This window comes from Arachis ipaensis, chromosome B9, assembly GCF_059453495.1.
Source record: "Arachis ipaensis isolate K30076 ecotype BB chromosome B9, ASM5945349v1, whole genome shotgun sequence".
NCBI classification, from domain to species: Eukaryota; Viridiplantae; Streptophyta; class Magnoliopsida; order Fabales; family Fabaceae; genus Arachis; species Arachis ipaensis.
In genome coordinates this window covers 10012501-10031801 of record NC_142444.1, presented here as the reverse complement: position 1 = coordinate 10031801, position 19301 = coordinate 10012501, and the positions used below count along the sequence as shown (strand labels likewise).

At 33.6% G+C, this 19301-nt stretch overlaps 2 protein-coding genes across 12 annotated transcripts in view; one reads left to right on the top strand and one right to left on the bottom strand.

The window, feature by feature from the left end:
* The first annotated feature begins 1058 nt into the window (after positions 1 to 1058).
* Positions 1059 to 11732, top strand: LOC107617949 (telomere repeat-binding factor 4). Of its 10 annotated transcripts, XR_015899958.1 has the most exons (10): positions 1059 to 1321; positions 1364 to 2323; positions 7008 to 7109; positions 7427 to 7639; positions 7772 to 8016; positions 8185 to 8269; positions 8699 to 8782; positions 9038 to 9326; positions 9436 to 9546; positions 11656 to 11732. XR_015899958.1 is itself a non-coding variant. In XM_021112360.2 (9 exons), the coding sequence occupies exons 4-9, from the start codon at positions 7490 to 7492 to the stop codon at positions 9468 to 9470; spliced, it is 888 nt and encodes a 295-aa protein (XP_020968019.1). In that variant the 5' UTR covers positions 1995 to 2323; positions 4689 to 5337; positions 7008 to 7109; positions 7427 to 7489; the 3' UTR covers positions 9471 to 9689. The 10 variants fall into 10 exon arrangements, 8 of the variants coding, with proteins under 8 accessions (XP_020968019.1, XP_020968017.1, XP_016175336.1 ...); XM_021112360.2 differs by lacking the exons at positions 1059 to 1321; positions 11656 to 11732 and adding an exon at positions 4689 to 5337 and having other exon boundaries at positions 1995 to 2323; positions 9436 to 9689; XM_021112358.2 differs by lacking the exons at positions 1059 to 1321; positions 11656 to 11732 and adding an exon at positions 4689 to 5337 and having other exon boundaries at positions 1998 to 2323; positions 7395 to 7639; positions 9436 to 9689.
* Positions 11733 to 14226: 2494 nt separating this feature from the next.
* Positions 14227 to 19301, bottom strand: part of LOC107618534 (dnaJ protein ERDJ3B) — a 6747-nt gene continuing 1672 nt past the window's right edge. For both annotated transcript variants that reach the window (XM_088500152.1, XM_088500153.1), the window contains exons 5-11: positions 18823 to 18937; positions 18194 to 18310; positions 17820 to 17906; positions 15583 to 15642; positions 15414 to 15491; positions 14972 to 15043; positions 14227 to 14809 (exon numbers count right to left, since the gene is read on the bottom strand). In XM_088500152.1, coding sequence (XP_088356278.1) covers positions 14651 to 14809; positions 14972 to 15043; positions 15414 to 15491; positions 15583 to 15642; positions 17820 to 17906; positions 18194 to 18310; positions 18823 to 18937 — 688 coding nt within the window. In that variant the 3' untranslated portion in view covers positions 14227 to 14650. The remainder of the gene's footprint in view (positions 14810 to 14971; positions 15044 to 15413; positions 15492 to 15582; positions 15643 to 17819; positions 17907 to 18193; positions 18311 to 18822; positions 18938 to 19301) is intronic.

Here is a 19301-nt window from a genome sequence, read left to right as displayed (position 1 = left end):
CTAATTAAATGTGTATTTTAATTATTGAGAGATTTTTTTTTTTATTCAAGAGAATTGAGAATTTTTATTATTGCTAATTAAGAAATTCATAGATTTTATTATATTCTAAGAGAGTATTGTCATCAATGCTATAGTAATTAAGTATAATGACAAATATCTTTTTAAAAAAAATAATCTAATCCTGCGTTGAAACCAAAACAAATATAAGATTTTGTCATCTTCTTAATCATAATCTTTCAACAAATTTAGAGAAATATTTTTGAAGATAGCTTAAAATCAAAACATCACATTCAAAATCATAAATCAAGAGTTTGTCAAATTAAATGTTTTGATGGAACTAATTTTAATTGGAAGAATAATATGATGTTTCTTCTTAGTTCTTACTATTCTCAATCTTGCATACATTATTGTTGTCGCAGTAAGTCTTCCATTAACAAATCTTATTTCTTTTTCAGATGCAATTCATTCAAAATATTGTTTTCGAATTTCCCAAAAACAAAAAATGGATATTCTCTTATGTTGGGTTCTTTGGTCTGGTTGGAATTTAGTGGTTATTATCGGATGTTGATTACCGAATCGAATGTCATTCTGCATTTAGCGTACATTACCTGCTAGAATTAAGCCGAACATCCACAAAGAAAAGGTTTACGAGACAAACCAGTTGAAAAGTAAATAAAATATTGTATTCTAGCCGACTTGCATGTGTAGATTTTGAAATTCCAAAAAACTGAGCTATCTTAACTTCCCCAAAGCCATACTTACGCGCACTAATTGGGAATATGTTCAGTAAATGCTCTGACAAATGTTCTGGTGATAAAAAATAAATAAATTTTATTAGAAGAGAAAAAGATTTGCAAAAAGACATCCTTGTAAATATATTTTTATTTTCAGAAAAAGCGTCTGCTTAGACCTATTGGGAAGATAAAGTGATAGTCCCTCTGAATTGTAGCTTTAAAGTGATGCCAAATTAGTAATCCTGTCTCAAATAAATTCAAGAATGAGAAAGCTTTAAAACTCTAGAATTCCTTTCCAACCAAATACACTAAAGCTATAAATAGTGGTGACAGGACATTTCATGTAGAGGGCTGAAATTGACCTCTTACGAATTGTTTTAGTTATATTATTCTTCATCATGCAAGTTTGGGTGTGGAGAATTGTGATGGAATTTTTCTATCTTCTGCTTACAATACTGCTGCTTATAACTAATACAATATAGACACCTATGCTTCCTGTTGAATTTTTTTTTTTTTTTAATTTATTGCAACTTAGTTATGGCATCTCTGTAATTTTTCACTTTTTGCTTATTAGAACAAGTCTGCAGGTGATTTTTTTCCTAGAGTAATATATTTTTCACGGGTTTCAGGTTTAGGTGTGTTGAGTCATGTGTATAAATGTTGAAACTTTCTGGCTTTACATTACAAGAGTTACGTACTTCCTTCTGTTAAAACTACTTATTGGTTGTGCTTTTCTCTTTGATCCTTGAATTAAGATTAGTTCATTTGCTATTTCATAATTTCTCACGAGTCAATATATCTTTGATGGGTAAGATGCTTTAAGTACTATGGTCCATCGATCTTTTTCACTATTTTTTTTTTCCTTTTTCTTTTTGCCCCTTCTCACATAGTGCAGTGATAAAAATTGTCATATGAATTTTGCTCTTCTATTGCATGCTCCCTTCAAAGTGTTTTTTTTTTTTTTTCACTAATTTAAGTATTAGTTTATAAGCTGATTTTGATTTTTAACTTAAAAAATATTATGCTATTCATTTACTATTATAATCCATGGTAGCAGATAAACGAGAAAAAAATTGAGAAAGAAAGCTAGGTTTAACATAAAAAGCCGTTAGAATCAAAACCGTTTTCAAACCATTGAACCGGCCAAAAACCGGTCGATCGGACGAACCGGGACCCGGTCGGTTTTCTTATTTTGCCCAAAAACGCCAAAACGCAGCCGTTTAGCTTAACAGTAAAACACCCCCAACCCTACCAACCCTAACTCCCTCCAACTCTCCAACGGCGCAGCTCACACTCCCTCTCTCGTCCCTCCCTTCACCCTCGAGCTGGCCGTTTCTCTCAACACCGGCGAGCTCAATCCCTCCCTTTCGTTCAGCCGCCGGACTGCTCCTGACGCCGTCGCCGGTTGGAGCTTCTAAGCTCACTCAGTTCCTCACTCAGCTAACGTCTCAGACTCTCAGCAGTGGAAGCACAGTCGCCGGGCTCGCCTCCTGCCTCCGTCGCGTAGCTCTGTTCCTCCGTCGCAAGCTCTGTTCCTGCCTCCGTCGCCAGTTCTGATCATGCCTCCTTCGCCAGCTCTGTTCTTCTAGGTATTTTACTATTTTTTTTTAACAATAATTGTTGAATAATTATTGTTGAATAATCTCTGAACTTGTTATGGCCTTATAGGTTGAATAATTGTTAATTAATCTATGAATTCCTAGGTTGAATAATAGGTTGAATAATGGTTGAATATTGTTAATTAATAATTTTGAAGTTCTGATTAACAATATTATGAAAATATCTGAATTCTGATTGTATGGTCTTCTTCTTAGTTTGAAGTTCTGAAATTGTTGTTCAATTTGTGTTCCATTTTTCTTGTAATGTTTTGTAAATTGTAATTGTCTGCTGCTGATGGATCTGTCTTGTATTGGCTGGTTGCTGATGACTGTAATTTTTTTTTTCAAATTTACTGATGGCTCGATGGCTCTGTTAGTCTGTTGCTTTCAATTCTTTGCTCTGTTACTGATGGCTCGATGGCTCTGTTAGTTGCTGATGGCTCTTAATTTTTTTGTTCAAATTTACTGATGGCTTTGTTTGTAGTTGCTGGTTTTGCTGGGTGAAGGTTTAGTGTTTTGAAATGTTTTATAACGTGCTAATGTCTGTAATTGCTGTTTTTGTTTGTAATTGCTGGGTGAAGGTTTAGTGTTTTGTGATTATTGGTTAATGTTTTGGTTTAGTGTTCTCTCTTTTCCAGATTTCCCTTCTCCCTATATTTCTGCATGTTGCTGAATTGGTAATCAATAAATTTGCCTTTTTGCTGTAAATCGGGACTTTACTAGGATTTGTTAAATTTGTTGCTGTAACTTGAATTTGTTGCTTCCCAGTCACAGAATCAGAACAGAATGCTCAGTCAGTGCTTGATTGATTATCTTTGCTCACTGATTGTATTTGATGATAAATTTTAAATTAATAACTTTTAAATTTTAAATTTGCACTGCCCATGTTACTGATTCACTGTTCTTTCAGTGCTTTTTTTTGTTGTTAATCATTGTGATGAGCTTTGTTAAAATTTGCACTGCCTATATTACTGAGTGTTCCTTCAGTGCTTTTTGTTGTTGTTAATCATTGTGGTGAACTTTGTTAAAATTTGCACTGCCTATGTTTAACATTTAAACTCTCAGCTTCTCAGCCCTGTTTGATTCTTCATCTCAGCCTCAGGCAATTGAATCGAATCAACCAGGCCTTCCTTTTCTTTTTCTTTTAGTTGATTCTTAATTTTTCTAATATATGTAGCTTTCTGAATCAAGTGGATTAGATTATGTAGTTTTCTTGATTTGGGAATTTTCGGAGACGCATTAGAAGTGCTATTTTATTATTATGTTTGCTATAATAATATTCACATGTTCTGTATGTTTGTGATTTTTTTTCGGTGTTTACATTTTCTTTCCAAGTCACTTGCTGTGGTTGTTGTTTGAGTTAAGGCTTTGTATGTGTGTGTGAGAATGTGATAATGTTGAATGCTGTTGCATCTAATAGGAGTTCTTGGAGTACTCTCATCTTTGGTCCTTTATAATTTATTTATTATTTTATTTTAAAACAGTTTTTCTGGTTGAACCACCGGTTGAACCGGTTGGACCAATGAACCAGTAAACCAATGACAAGCGGTTTGATGACTGGTCTGGTTTTTAAAACCTTGATCTAAATGCATGGGGGTGTTAATTAGTTTGGTTGTATTATGTGTGGCATTTAAATAAGATAAGGAATAATCTTAATATATTCCTTGATCAAGTTATTAAGTATTATGTATAATTATCTTTGTTTTTGTGTTTGGATGTTTTAGTTTGATTTGGAAATAAAGTTGTGTGTGTTTGTACAATATGCTAAATTTGCAATATATATGAAAATAAATAAAGCTCCAGTCTTTTGTATATTTATTGAAAAATCTTTTACTTGATGCTTCTTTTTAATATTCGAGAATACAGTATGAATAGAGATACTAATACCTTTTTTCTCCCTGAAAATTTCATTAAAATAATATAAAAATATTATTTATATATTAAAATTAACTATTAAAATTAGTGAGTATTTATTTATTTATATATATATAATTTAATTTATTTTTAATATATATTTTATATTTTAATATATATTTTATACTAATAATTAATTTTGATAACTGATTTTAATATATAATTAATATAATTAGAAATAATATATTTCAAATTGTAATTCTAATGTGCTACTCTTTATCTTTGTGTACTTCAGTATATAGTATTTGGTTTTTGATTACCGTTTGGATCTTTCTTTTTCTGTGTGTACTTCCGATAATAATTTAATTAAATATGTTAAATTATTTAATAATTTATATAAAAATAATTATACATAAATTTTCACAATTCTTTATATACATTTTTTGTTTATCTTGTAGATTGTGTTATTAGACCATTTTTACGTTTTTTTTTTAAATTGTAGATTGTCGAACCGGTCGAACCGTGAACCGGTGGTATTAACGGTTCGGTTAACAATATAAAACCGCTAATTAGAAAACAGCCAACACTGTTGAACCGGCCGGAAACCGGTCGGTCGGACCGGAACTGGAACTGGCCGGTTTGGATTAAACTATGTCGTTTTGGTTCCTGCACGGATGACCTTCCTTCCCCTTACCTTCAGTCTTCATTCCAAACCCCTATCTTAACAGCTTCTCCCCAAATCAAAAAAGGAAGTTGAAACAGGAAACCCTAGCTTCTCCACCACCGCCGCAAGGACTGCCGCCATCCGTCGCTCTCAGGCACTACCGTCGTCTGGTATTCCGTGCTTCTTCCTCCTTCAAGAATCGCAGCTTCTTCTTCCTCGAGCTCGACGCGTCAGTTCCTGGTATTCATCTGCTCTTGCCGCCGTCCGTCGGGCGCTCAGTCACCATCGTCTTCGTCTGGTCGTCGCAGATTCTTCCAACCCACCACTGTCTTATGAGTTGTGTTCGTCGCCTGGCCTCTGTCTCCGTCACGATTCTGCCCCCCTCTTCTCAGATTGCTCAGAAGGAAAACCCATCTCCATTCCAGTTTCCTTCCTTCGAGTTCACAGAGCAGAAGCTCAACCAAGAAAAAAACCTTAGACTTCGACGGTCAGTTCACTGCTAACTTCTTCTGCTTTTTTTATTTATTCCATTTTCAATGATTATTTGATTACTGAATATTTGAATGTTTTGTGTTTTAATTTTCTATTGAATGATTATTTGATTACTAATGAGCTCTAGTTCTGCTGTGTTGCTATTTTTGTGTGTTGTGATATTTTTTTGAATGAGCTTCTGCTGTGGTGCTGTTTTGTGTGTTGCTTTTTTATGTGTTCTTTATTTTTTATTGACATGCATCTGAGTAATATCACCACTGTAACTTAACTACTTGCTCTGTTGATGTGCTTTTGATTTCTGAATGTCATGCCACTTGTTATGTTGCTGCTGCTGTTTTAGTGTTTTTTAACTTCTGAATTTGCTGTTTTTGAATTTTTGTTGATAGATTTATTGATTTTAGGATTTAGGGTGATTATTTGTTGCTGTATTCTAATTTTAGTTGCTGATTGTTGTTGATTTCTGGCTCTGTTTAGTATGTTGTGCTGATTGTTCTTGATTTTTGGCTCTGTGAGTGTTGTTCTGTTTTTGGTCTGTATTTGATCTTGTTCAAATTTCATGATTTTGTTACTGTCTCCTGAAAGTTGGGTTTCTTTTTCTAATATGCTTAACATCACAAAGATTTGGAAAAATTTGTTACTCTTTGTTAAGAATGTGCTGAAACTTTGTTAAAATTTGGCTGAAAATTTTGTTACAAGATAGATAGATAGATAGATAGATAGATAGATATGCCAAACTGGAACTTGAACTGTGAAGGATAACCTGTATTCTAATACTACTTTACTTCATATATTGTTTCTCATTCTTGGTGTTTTTGGTCCCATATACCCTTGAAGCCACTTCCTCCATAATGGACATCTGAGGTGAGGTTGATCTCCCTCTTGTTCTGTGAAGACTTGTGTGTGAAATCAATCCCCAAGTTGATCAACAGGTTTTGGATTCTTCATCTGTGTCAAGTTGTTAAGAGAATGTCTCTTATGAAGAAGACTCTAACCTCCTCAAAGGTGGAGAATGTCTCTTATGTCCAGTTGCTTATAGGAAGTGGAAATGGCATGTTATGATGTTGAGCTTAGCTATGAGTAGATGACCAAATATTTGTTATTGATTTGGTTAATTCAATGTTTTATTTTTTGTAACTATCTTAATGAGTTCAATAGTGATATAATGACTAATGAATGATAAATTGTTAATAATGATGAAATTAAAGGTTATATTAGATTTTGGTTGATGAGGTATTTTGTATTTGGAAGACATTTTAAAATTTATGTTAGACTATATTTGTTTATAATTTATTTATTATTTTATTATAAAACGGTTTTTCCGGTTAGATCACGGTTAAACCGGTTAGACCAGTAAACCAATGAACCAATAACAAAAACGGTTTGATGACCGGTCCGGTTTTCAAAACCTTGACAAACACACGGCCTCGGTCCAACTCGAACCTGGACTGAGTAACCCGAAATTGACTAGGAAGAAAGAAATAAAATCTGAAAAAGAGAGTAAAACTGGGACCGGGCCATATCTCAGGTCACCCGGCCCCGGCCCCGGCCCCGGCCCCGGCCCCGGCCCCGGCCCCGGCCCAGTCATCATACACATTACACAATTAGGGCTAGGGGTGTACAGGCAACAACGCTGACCCCTGACCTCGTCTTCTCTCCCACTCCCAGCTCGTCGTTCGACTGACGACGGTGGCGACCGACAATTGACGTCCGACGACTGACGACCTACGGTGCTGCCCTGCTTCTCGGTGACGACTGACACTCCTCAAGGTTCTTCTCTCTTCCCCACTTTCTGGGTTCTTAGATTTCTATTTTAAGTTTATTGTTATTAAAATTGGTATTCGGAATCGATGACTATTCAGAAAGCATAAGGAACTTGTGTTAGTTCGGGATTCAGTGATATGCAATGCATACAGTGGGAGCAATTATAGTTATTTTTTTATGGTTCCTTTCACTTGATCTAAGCTAAAAGGATGCTTATTTGATTATTTCTGTTTCTTTGTCTTTATTTGATTATTTGATTATTTACATCACTGCTTATTGTTATTAACACAGACCTTATATCAAAGTCTTGGTTACCTCCACAGCTTTGGAGGAAGCTCTTAACTGGAATCACTGAGCTGAAGAATTCAAGAAAGAAGACGAAGAAGATGGGTAATCAGAAGCAAAAGTGGACGCAAGATGAAGAAGACGCACTCATCGCTGGCGTGGAAAAACACGGTCCAGGAAAGTGGAAGAACATTCTCAAAGACCCTCAATTCGCACCATTTCTCACTTCACGTTCCAATATCGACCTCAAGGTGCAAAATTCCCCTGATTAGCCTCTGCAATTTCGTTTTTCAAATTCGCGTCTTATCTTAGTCTAAGGTTTTCTGGATAAACAGTGAAATTTGAGTGTGGGGTTTTAATTTTGTTCTTTTGTTGTAATTCAGGATAAATGGCGGAATTTGAGTGTTAGCAATGGCACTCAAGGGTCCAAGGAAAAATCTAGGGTTCCTAGAATCAAGGCTGCTGCCCCAGTTGCTGCTGCCCCAGTTGCTGCTGCTGCTGCTAGTAATGCTATTGTTGTTGCCGGGGAAGATGCTACTATTGTCACCACTATGATTCATCAACCTGATCCTTCTGTTGCTGTGGGTGATTCTTCTCAAAATGACGAAGATGCCAAGAATCGTCCGAGGTATATGAATTAATGTCACTAATTCTATATGGATTAGTGCAATTAAATGATGTGGATTAGGATTTAGTTGTGGTTAAAACTGTTGTATGCCTCAACAAAATAAGAAAGGTATTTTGTTACTTTTGAATTGTTGGTTGCTTTTGTTTATCTTTGTTTATCTTCTCTCAGGTACAATGCAATGGTTTTAGAAGCGCTGTCAGCTTTGAAAGATGCTAATGGATCTGACCTGAATGCCATTGTTAACTTCATTGAGGTCAGATTATTCATTTTTTTTATCGTAATGGTTTCAATACATCCATAGTTGATTGAAATGCTGTGCTGTGTATCTGAGATTATATGTTATATAGGTGTTGCATATAAAAGTTGGGAATGGAAATGTGATAAATATAGTTATGCATTCTTTATTGTGAAAGATATGGGATGGAATTTTTGGCATATGATTAGGTATCTTAAGTCCCCTCTTAGTCTAAGAAGAGAGTAGTAAACATTCTTTAATTTTTTGGGGGAGGATGAATGAGATTGGAAACACCAGAGATACTTTTAACATCGAATTCCTCATTGTATTTGTGTTTTTTTTTTTTTTTTTTTGTGGGGGGGGGGGGGGGGGATGAAATTTAATATGGACTGTCCATTGTCCATATTGTTCTGTTTTCAATATTCTCGCGTGTTATGTCAAATGCAGCTAAAACACAAGGTTCCTCAGAATTTCAGAAGGGCATTGAGCACCAGGTTGAGGAGGCTTGTTAGTCAAGGGAAACTTGAAAAGGTTTGTCCTATGTGATCCTTTTACTTTTATAGTTATTCATCTTGATTATTTCAACTCATGCTTTTACTGTTAGATGTATAGTTCCCTCAATATATTTTTGTTCCGCACTTTGTTTAAGCCATTGACCTAAATTACTCTTTAGTGTTGAGACTGCTCTCATGCCTCCTAAGAAGAAATTTCACATATCTAGGCTGAATGATTTCAGAACTTGTTTTTGCTCTATGTGGATTTGTCAACTCTTTACACGGAATGCAGGTACAAAACTGTTACAAGATTAAAAAGGACTATTCACCTGTGCCAAAATCACCAGTTGCTGTGAAAAAGAATGTGTGGCCACAACGGCAACAACCACCACCACCCCCGGAGTTTGTGGCATCTAATGAGACAATAAAGGAAGCTGCTGAAACTGCAGCCTACAGAATTGCCGAGGCCGAAAGCAAGTCATATTTAGCCGCTGAAGCAGTCAAGGAGGCAGAACGAATTGCACGCTTAGCTGAAGATGCTGAGGCGATGTTACAGCTAGTACAACAGATTTATGATGCTTGTACTTCAACTCAACTATCCTACCTACCAAATAGTGAATTCTCTAAGTTGATTTAGTTATCACTGCTTTTGGGTTCATAAGCACTGATCTTGTGGGTTTACCATTGCAGGTTCGCGCGGTGAAGCTGTCATCTTGGCATCTTAAGTTGGTCAGTGTCGGGTCTATCAATGGACTCCTGGATTTTGCTCTCTGTAAAAATAGTTGTTCATATAGTCTAGCAGTGTTTTAACTTTTTAGGTTTACTATATCGAATTTCATTTCTTGAAGCTGCACTTAGGTGATGTTTATATTTAGTAACACAGTTCACCGATTTTGCATCCGAACTCGAAGCAATATATAAACTAACATGAAGTTAGTTTCATATGTTAACCACTGTTCATGTATTTTGCAAGTAGACTTCTTTGGACTTCATTTTGGCCTTCATTAGTTTAGAGTAAAAAAAATTTTCAAATTTATATGTTTGGCCAATAAAGAAAACACCATCGAATGTTGAGTGACAAGTTAGCTTTTCATACTACATTAGTACATTTAACTTTCGCTTACCAATTTTACCAGTCCAGACAAGTTAGTTTCATATATTTGTCAAACTATCAAAACGTTATACTAAGCCATACAAAGGAAAAAATATCATTTTCCAAAACTCCATTTTTCAACTTTAATTTTTAAAATATGAATTTTTTTTTATTTAGGCCGAGTTAGCCGCACTCTATATATTTTATAGAGTTTGCCTGACTCCGAACTCTATAATTTTTATAGAGTTCGCCTAATGCCGGCGAACTTCACTCGAATTTTTTTTAAAACCAACGAAATTCAAATTTTTAAGCCATTATCATCGTCTACAAGAGTACATGGTACACAAGCATATTTAACAAGGATTTTTTTCATTATAAATGAAAAATATATTATTTTTCCAATATTTTTGAATATATTTCCAATATTCTTGTGTACTCCTATGTACTCTGGAGACGATGATAATGGTTGTCATTGTCTATTGTGAAGTTTAAGAACTTGAGTAGCCATTTTTTTTAGAATTTGAAGTGAAGTTCGTCAGATTAGACAAACTCTATAAAAATTATAGTGCGGCGAACTTGCTTTGCATAAAAAAAACTCGTATTTGAGGAATTAAAGTTGAAAAAAATGGAATTTTCGAAACCAATCGATTGAATTAACTAAACCCAAATTGCTTTGATGATTTCAATCAATTGAATAAGAAAAATCCTACAAAATTCAATCGATTGTGTATCAATTCCAATCGATTGAAGTTTGGGAAGTCTGAATTTCAATCAATTGGTTTGTGCATCTAATCGATTGAATTTCTAACAAACACGATTTTTCCAACCCAATACGTATATAATTGGATCAATGATAAAATTATAATCGATTAAGATTACAAAATATTTATTACGATAAATGGAAGATCTAATTTATTATTGTTTTAATTTTTAATTCTCAATAAACATGATAGATGAATGATAAAAAAATAATTTATAAAATAAAAAATAAATTTTATAATTAAATAATATATAAAAGACTAATTTATAATTAAAATTAAATAAAGACTATTTACCAATTATTAAAAAACTTAAAATACATGTTTTATGATGGGACCATTTAATGGTCGAAACGTTCTCGAACCATTGAATCCTTTACCGAGATACTATGTATAGGATAGTAACTATCAAGAAACTAACATTGTAGTAACCAACAACAGAAGTAGTTAATATCCATTTTTCTAATTAAATCACTAATATCTCTAAAATATACTCTAATTGGTTGAATAATTAAACGATCGGACTAACTTTATTTTTTATTGTAAACTTTAATATTCTTTATCTGAGCTCATTTGGTGCTCATGTTTATTGTTTTGTTTTGCAAGCTGCATGGTTTCGTTTTAATACAATTGGATTCATTGAACTATATTTTTACAAAGGATTTAGCTAACATATTAAGTTTACAAATTAAAAAAGTTTTTATTAAAAATATAAAAAATTTAAGTTTTTAATATATTTATTTTTATTTATTAAATGAATATTTAAAATTTTCTACTAATAATAAGCTTATTAAGTGTTTTAAAGATACATGTTAGTTAAATTTTTTTACAAATTAAATAGATTTATATGTTTTCAATGAGATTAATTTTGGTGTATATAATTAGGATAGATTAATTATTAATTTATTAATCTTTTTTACAAGCAGCACTATTAATCTGGTTGAAGAAAGCCACTCGCTGAGCTTCCTATTATCACAGAAGCCTGCAACAGAGAGAAAGTCAATTAGACTTGAGGCATAATCAGACTACAAATGTGCTTCCAGAGATTAGAGTCATTAGTCCTACAAATTTTTGGTAAAATGTCTTCTCCACTATACCCCAGCTCATCTTCATCATAAAAGCGTGGTTGAGATCCTTAACATGTCGTATGCCCAATCCCCCTACTTTCTTGGGTTTACTAATCTTCCTCCAGCTAACAAATAGGTTAAAGGATTAAATGATTATATTGTTAAAAAAAATTAAATGAAAAAATAATTTTATTTTCAAACATAAAAAATATAATTGAATCAAATATAGGAACAGTTTTGAACAATTTTGAAAATGATAAAGATAAAATGTATATTTAATATCAACTTTTTATTCAATATGTAGTTAAAATTCTATTTTTATTGTTATTTTTTCACGACGAAAAAGTGTATATTTGAATAGTAGATGTTGGTGATATAGTGTGACTTTTCTTTTTCACATTTTTTTCATTATGGTAAATGTACATTTTGATTTTTAAGATCGATAAGCTACATTGATTTAGTTTTTAATTTTTTAATTGCTATAATTTGATCCTCCAAATTTAAAAGATTGTATTAATATAGTCTTTTGTGTATTTTTTGTTACTGGAGCTCAATGCCATTAGTGACGTGTTTTAAGTTTTATCACGCTAAACATATTAAAACGATATCGTATGCATTTTAATGTTAAAGAAGGCATTAAACGACGTTGTTTGAAGGTTTAAACAATCCAAAAACGTTATACGCCTCCTTTTTAATTGAGACATACATCTACCGCTTCATTTGCAAAGTCCAAGAGAATATTAGCCAATGATGATGTACTTGTTCAGTAAAGGATAGAGTTGGCAATGAGTAGAGTAGGGTTTGGACTTTACCCTAACTCTACTCGTAGGTTGAGAATTTCTCAATCCTAATTCTATTCGCACTCTAAAGTTTTTAACCCTATCTGACCCGTAGACAAATCAATTTTGTTTAAGCAAATATAAAATTCATTCTATATTTCATACATATTAATAAAACAGAAAATTAAAAATTAAAAATAAAATTTTAAAGAAATCAAACATAAAATTATAAATAGTATGATCATCAAGTTCTTAATAAAATTAAAATAACACAAACAAAGATAAATGTTATTCTTCTTTTAATTTCAAGTTCTTGCAACATTATTCTTTAAATAACAAACGTACTATATTAGTAATTTAAATGATTAGCTTAGTAGTTACTTTGAGTTTTTACAAAGAAGTTATGGGTTTAATACCCACTTTTTTCACTACAATTAATTTTTAAATATATATTATATAATATATTAGTGTTATGAGTAGGATAGGGTATGATATATCCTGAACCCGCACTCGACCTATACCCTACCCTATCCTATCTGCAAGCAAACTTGCACTGTACCCTACCTTACCTGCAGCGGATCGGGTAGGCAACCATATCCGAATGAGTTAGGTTGGATTGGGTACCCAATTATAAAAAAGGAGAAGACGAAGTGATCAAAAGAGAGGAGTATAATGTTTTAAGATTGTTTAAACCCTCAAATGATGTCGTTTAATGCTTTCTTTAGTGGCAAAATGCGTACGACGTCATTTTAATATGCCCAGCATGATAAGGCTTAAGTCACGTCTCACGTCACTAACGGCGTTGAACTCTGGTGACGGAAAATGTACAAGAGACTATATTGGTACACTTTTTTGCATTTAGGAGACCAAATTATAGCAATTGAAAAGTCAGAGACTAAATTAGTGCAACTCGCCAATCTTAGTGACCAAAGTGAGACTTAACTTGCCATTAGTTATCAGGATTATCAAAAGGAAAGGATGCACGTTAACAATAGCGTTAAGTACGATTTTGGTCCCTAAGGTATATAGGCCGAAAATTTTTTCCGTCCCCAATCTTTTTTAGCATACAAAATCATCCTTAAGGTTTAACTTGATTTTAGAATTGTCCTTACCTTAGGAACCAAAATCGTACGAAGGTGGCGGTAGAAGTGGAGGCAGAGGTAGATCGTGCACAACTTCTTCTTCTTCTTCTCTTTCCCCTTCTTCTTTCCTTCCCTCTTCGGAAGAGTAGAAATACTCTTTTTCTCTTTTTTTCATTTTATAATTTTTTTGTTATGGTAATTTAGTCCAAAATTTTAATATTTAAGTAAAAAAGACAATTTTAAAATTTGGTTTTAAACTTTAGAGACGATTTTATATGCAAAAAAAAGTTGGGAACGAAGAAATTTTTTGACCTATACTTTAGGAATCAAAATCGTACTTAACCCTTAATGATACGTAGCTAATACTGCTCATTGGATATGACTAAATTCAAAATAAATAGATAAAATAAAAGCAAAGACAAATCAAGACAATTGCGTTTACTTCTAATAAAGCATAAATATTAGTGGCAGCTTTTTTGGTGCTCACTGTTAATAGTCACTATGCTATGGTGACTAGTCAGTTGGTTGCAGGTTGCAGCCAAGGTACCTGAGCTTTGTGGCAATAGATCTTGAACGGAATTTTCAGTTTTGAATCGCATGAACTTTTTGGAGAAAAGTATTTAATCAAAGTAAGCTATTCCTAATCAAATGAACATACATGTATTTATTAAATAACAAACAGAAAAACAGAAAAACAAAACATAATAAAGTCCTTGGCAATGCATTACACATTGTAATTTATGTCAGTGATCAAGCATGACTTGCATACGAGCATCAATAATTGAATAGGAACTATCTATCTATTTGCCTCATGTAATGATTTAAATAGCACAAAGCTAATGTAATCATGTCTTTTCAGCCGGTGTTATATGAATGGTATCTTAACCAAAAAGAAATAGCACGCCAAGATTGCACTGCTACCAGAATTACTAGGCAACAATGACAATAGCGTGCTCCTCAATATCTAAGGAAAAAATTACCTATTTCTTTGCTAACCAAAAAGAGGGGAGGAGGGGGGTAGGTGGGGGCCAGTGGGCAAGAAGCCCAAGTCTGTTATATTTACTACCTAACCATGTTACATTAAAAAGGACCTTTAAGGATGGGATAACAAGAATCATCCTGTATCTTAACCAAGAATTGCTTTTATGTTTGTTTTCTGCTCCTCCGTTAATGATGTGGGGAATAGAACCTCAAATGTGACATAAAGATTTCCTTTCTTTGTGCTCACATGTAGTGGCATTCCCTCTCCTTTGAACTTCCTCACTTCCTTTGGCTTTGTGATTCCCTGATGGTAGAAAAAAAAAGAGGTGTCTTACATCTGTGCCTTTTCTTATAATTTTACAGAGAGAAGTGGAGAATAATTACTCAACAGTCAATATTGATTTTTCAATCATTCCTTAATCTATGTGCACAATTAGAATTGCAACAAGAAAATCTCATTGCTTACCTTGGTGCTTATGTCCACTAGATGCTCATCTAGGTGTTTAATAGTCTTCTCAAAACCAACAAGGGCTTGGACCTGAAGATAAAGGTTGAAAAAAAAAAAAACTTCACAATGCAGAGGTTTGTGGACACTAAAAACAAAGCAGCTAAGGGACTGAGTATTTGGTTCCATTCTCATTTCCAAGGTTTTTCTATTTTCAGATTTTCTACCGGAAATGAATATAGAAAACAGGAATTTATTGAATTAACTATTTTTGCTACCGAAAATGAAAATAAAACATGGAAACAAAAACCAAACAGGTCCTAATTGTTGCAAAATCATTGATTCCACTTGCCAAGAGTTAGTAAAATAGTAATTTACTAGTTAATATATGCCATGGACCTATTGAACATACTCAAGGCCAGCAAGTTCAGTTATTAGTTGATAAGCCTAGAAAAGTATTTACCAGTGTTATAGTGACTGTTGTGTGCAAGTCGTTGCCTTCCCTTCTGAAGATGTCATGGGGTGCTGTTCGGATTCGAAACTGTTCAAAATACCATCTATGTTGTTAGAATGCTGCACACATAAAATGCAAAACAGTTGCTATATAAATTGAAAAAGAAACTGTTACTAACCCTTAGATCTCCAGGTTCTCCATCAACTATGGGCTCACCATCTTCATAAAAAAGTACCTCCTGAAAAAGGACAAAAAATCAGATTGTGACTAAACTGCATTACAGTCCATGCAAATTTGTACATATGATTTATAACAAAACGCAATGGCCTAGTCTAACCAATGGAACCAACTCCAGTTAAAAAGATAAGGCTTAGTTATTTAATAACTTTGGTTACTTAGGATATGCTAGTTAAAGTGAAAAATGGGAAGGGTATGAATTTGGACTATGGAGTCAAATGGAAAGCTTCTAAGCTTTTCTCCTTTGAGCTTGATTGATGAGGGAAAACATTTTTCAGTTCACTTTCCCGTCATTGATGGCCAATGATTCAGTAGCCGCTCAAAAGAAATATTACCAATAGCTCTTCCGAAAATAATTATGATTTGAGCTCCAACTCCTTTTATCTGAAATTACAAATGTTCTCTTAAATTATGTATTTTCTTTGAAAAAACACTATGTACACCAAAAACTCTTAGACACCCATATAAAAATACAGTTGTTAATAATTAATTGCGTATTTAAATTATTTTTTATTTAACAAAACAAAGAGAACCCACGTATGGTTGTTAAGAAAATACTAGAGTCAAAACAGTGTTTATTATAAAGGGTGTACATGTAGTGGGATTGATTTTCCTTTTTAACCAAAGTTTCCTCCCTTTCACTCTAATAGTCTAATTGTTTCTTTCAGCTTGTCCCAGAATGCTAAGAAGGTTGCTGCTCATTGTGGATGTAGTTGGTGAGGCGGTACAAAACAAACCCAAAGGCACCAAAGAAAGCACTGAATGGAACAACTAGTGTAAAAAAGTGCTTGTAATTTTGATAAAAACATTGATCTATTTTGTGTACAACAACATGAAAGGATGAACCCAACAACTACGGAAAGATTCCCATGTCTTCAAGAATGGTATGAGCTTAGCACTGCTCCCTCTTGCATTAGCAACAAGAATATCTTTCATATCCCTTAGGATTATGTAATTGAACAAGGAAAAGAAAATCAACCCCAATAGAACAATTTCTTGAGCGTGGATAACTCAATACTCACAAAGTTTTGCTTTTCAACTTCAACCTCAACATCACCAACAAACCCATCAACAACTGTAGTAGCCTCAACTTTGTAGTGGAACAAAGTTGTGTCCTTTGTGAAAACCCATTATTAATATTGGATTTTGAGGGGAACCTAGTAATGGTTTTAGAGAATAATCCATTTGTTGTTAGATAAGAACCATCAAGAATTCTTGATTTTTGGTGTGAAAAATCTATGCTTCAAGCCTTGTGATGAGTAAAACACCCTAGTTTCTGGGATTTGTTGAGAGAGCGAGAAGACCTTTGATTGAAGGACAGCCTCCATGGAGGCAACAAAGGTTGGGTTAAAAAAAGAAAATATCAAAATTTGGGGGAACTTTAGAAATTTTGGATAAAAATGATGAGGTTGAAGTTATAACTGATTTTGAAAGGACTACCTATAACATCTCTTTATAGAGGGTTACCGAATTCTTGGCCTAAGAATAGTATAACAAAAATGGGTGGAGATGAAGTGAAACCAATTTACATTCCTCTTTCAACAATAACTATAGAGAGAGGGAGAGGGAGAGGGAGGGGGGGAGACAATTCTCTATGCTAACTTTCCGTTGCACCAAGCAATTGTAAAATATTGTATCAAAATTTTAGTTTAACCTAGGACACCTAACAATCAATTAACTTCTTTGTTTCTCTTTATACATGAAATCTTTCTGTCTGCCTCTCTCTCCATTTCAAGTTCTAATAAAAGTTTTTTTCTGGACAATTAACTGCAGCTTGAACACTTTTGTTTTTTTTTTTTACTTTACTAATAAAATCCCTTGGTGTATAAAACCAAGATAATAAATTTCACCCCAGAAACTTTCTTTGACTAAGATACAGTTAAAAGTTAAAATGCTAAATTTATCTTTTCATGAATGATCCACCAAAAGTTTTTTAACATACAATTATAAAATTTTGAACTAATTTCAATTCCAGTAGGATTAATATCAGATTTATAAACTACATGTTAATTCTAATTCTACCATCTAAATGTAGCCTCTTGTCTTCAAAAGTTAGATAAGACATAATTAGACATACCTTAGAGAAAAACATATATGAAAATAGGCAACAAAACACGAAATATTCATGATTGGTTATTGCTTAAAAGGTGATACACACATGCATGTGAGAAAGCGTACCTGCCCATCTTGCATGCCTTTCTCAATATCAACCGTGATAAAATAACCTTCTCTTTCAAACTTAACATTCGCACATTGGTCACAGACCTAACAGGTAAATCAACAAAGATTAGTGAAAAACTTCACATATGTTGACAAGAATAAAATAAAGTGGAACATCTTCTCTATCTATCCCCATAAAACGGGGAAAAATAACTTGGCTTGAAACTGACTAAAAAATTCAATCATATAAGACAGATGCCATAAACCAAGAAAGGTTTTATGTTTATTATCATAAAATATAAAATCTGTATCCTAAACATTTGTTTGCCGGGGAGGTTGGCAGGAAAAAGAGAAAATAAGGAAAAGATCAATCTTTCAACATTGATGTTTACCTGCTCTGTCATCTGTTGGAACATCCCAGGGCCAATTTGCCTGTGATAAACCTCATTTCTACAGTTACAGCGTCTCTTCCCAGGTGCTGGCTTTATAACATTCTTCTCCCTCCAAACCTGATAATTACAATGTAAATTAAAAGAGCAAAAAATGGTCTACAAGTAGGCAGACAATAGTTAATTAGTATGATAATCTACAACTTTTCCATGCCTGTGTGCTACAGTATCAGCTTATTGAACAAAAAGAACAGAATAGGCAATAGGGGGAATTCTCCAGGAAAATCTTCTGCCACATGCAAATGAAAATTGTGCAAAAGGTGAATGAGATCGAGTGTGATGTGCACATGAATCATTTTAGCCGCTCCAAATCCAGTTCTGCTATGCAATGGCGCTAATATTTATTTCCAATTCATTTCATGGGTTGATTTAGTCAGTATAAGAGTAACTTCATGTGAAACTGATTGTATTAAATTTAATTCCATATGAATCTATCTTTGGCAAAAAAGATGTTACAAAAGTTGGTAGATGGTGTCATGCTAATATCCCATATCTCAGTGATGGATGTGTCTTAACAATAGGCATATGAATTTTATGCATGGAACCAAGACACTAGCTAGACATGATCTCACCTTAAGGGAACCTCCCATGTATAAATCTTCCAGGGTTGCATCCAATTCAACAATCACATCATCACCTTTTGCAACCCTTTCTTCCTCCTCCTCCATTGGACCCCCACCAAAGAAACTGAAAGAAGAATTCATGATGTTGTTATGATCATGAAATGAAGTGTAGCAGGAAAAAACACAAACTCAATGCTTCCGCACTTTGCTTATTTATGATCTTGAAAAAGTTCCTCATATGAACATAACTTCTAAAAATGGTCAGAGGGCAAGTTCAGGCCGTCAATTAAAATGCATACGGACATTGGGAACTAAAAGCAACTAACCATAATATCTACTTCCAATGCATGAAAAGAGTTTTGGTTGTTATTGTTTTTGCAAGCACATGCATATATTCATTCAGTGTCAAATTCAACATGAAATAAGATACAAGGTTTTCTACTAAGGCCAGTAAGTCAATGTGTAGAAGATCAGTATGTATGCATGGA

Coding starts and splice junctions, on each gene's coding strand:
- LOC107617949 (XM_021112360.2), top strand. CDS start 7,490: ATGGGTAATCAGAAGCAAAAGTGGACGCAAGATGAAGAAGACGCACTC. Junction 8,270..8,698: donor CCATTGTTAACTTCATTGAG/GTCAGATTATTC, acceptor TGTCAAATGCAG/CTAAAACACAAGGTTCCTCA. Junction 8,783..9,037: donor GTCAAGGGAAACTTGAAAAG/GTTTGTCCTATG, acceptor CACGGAATGCAG/GTACAAAACTGTTACAAGAT.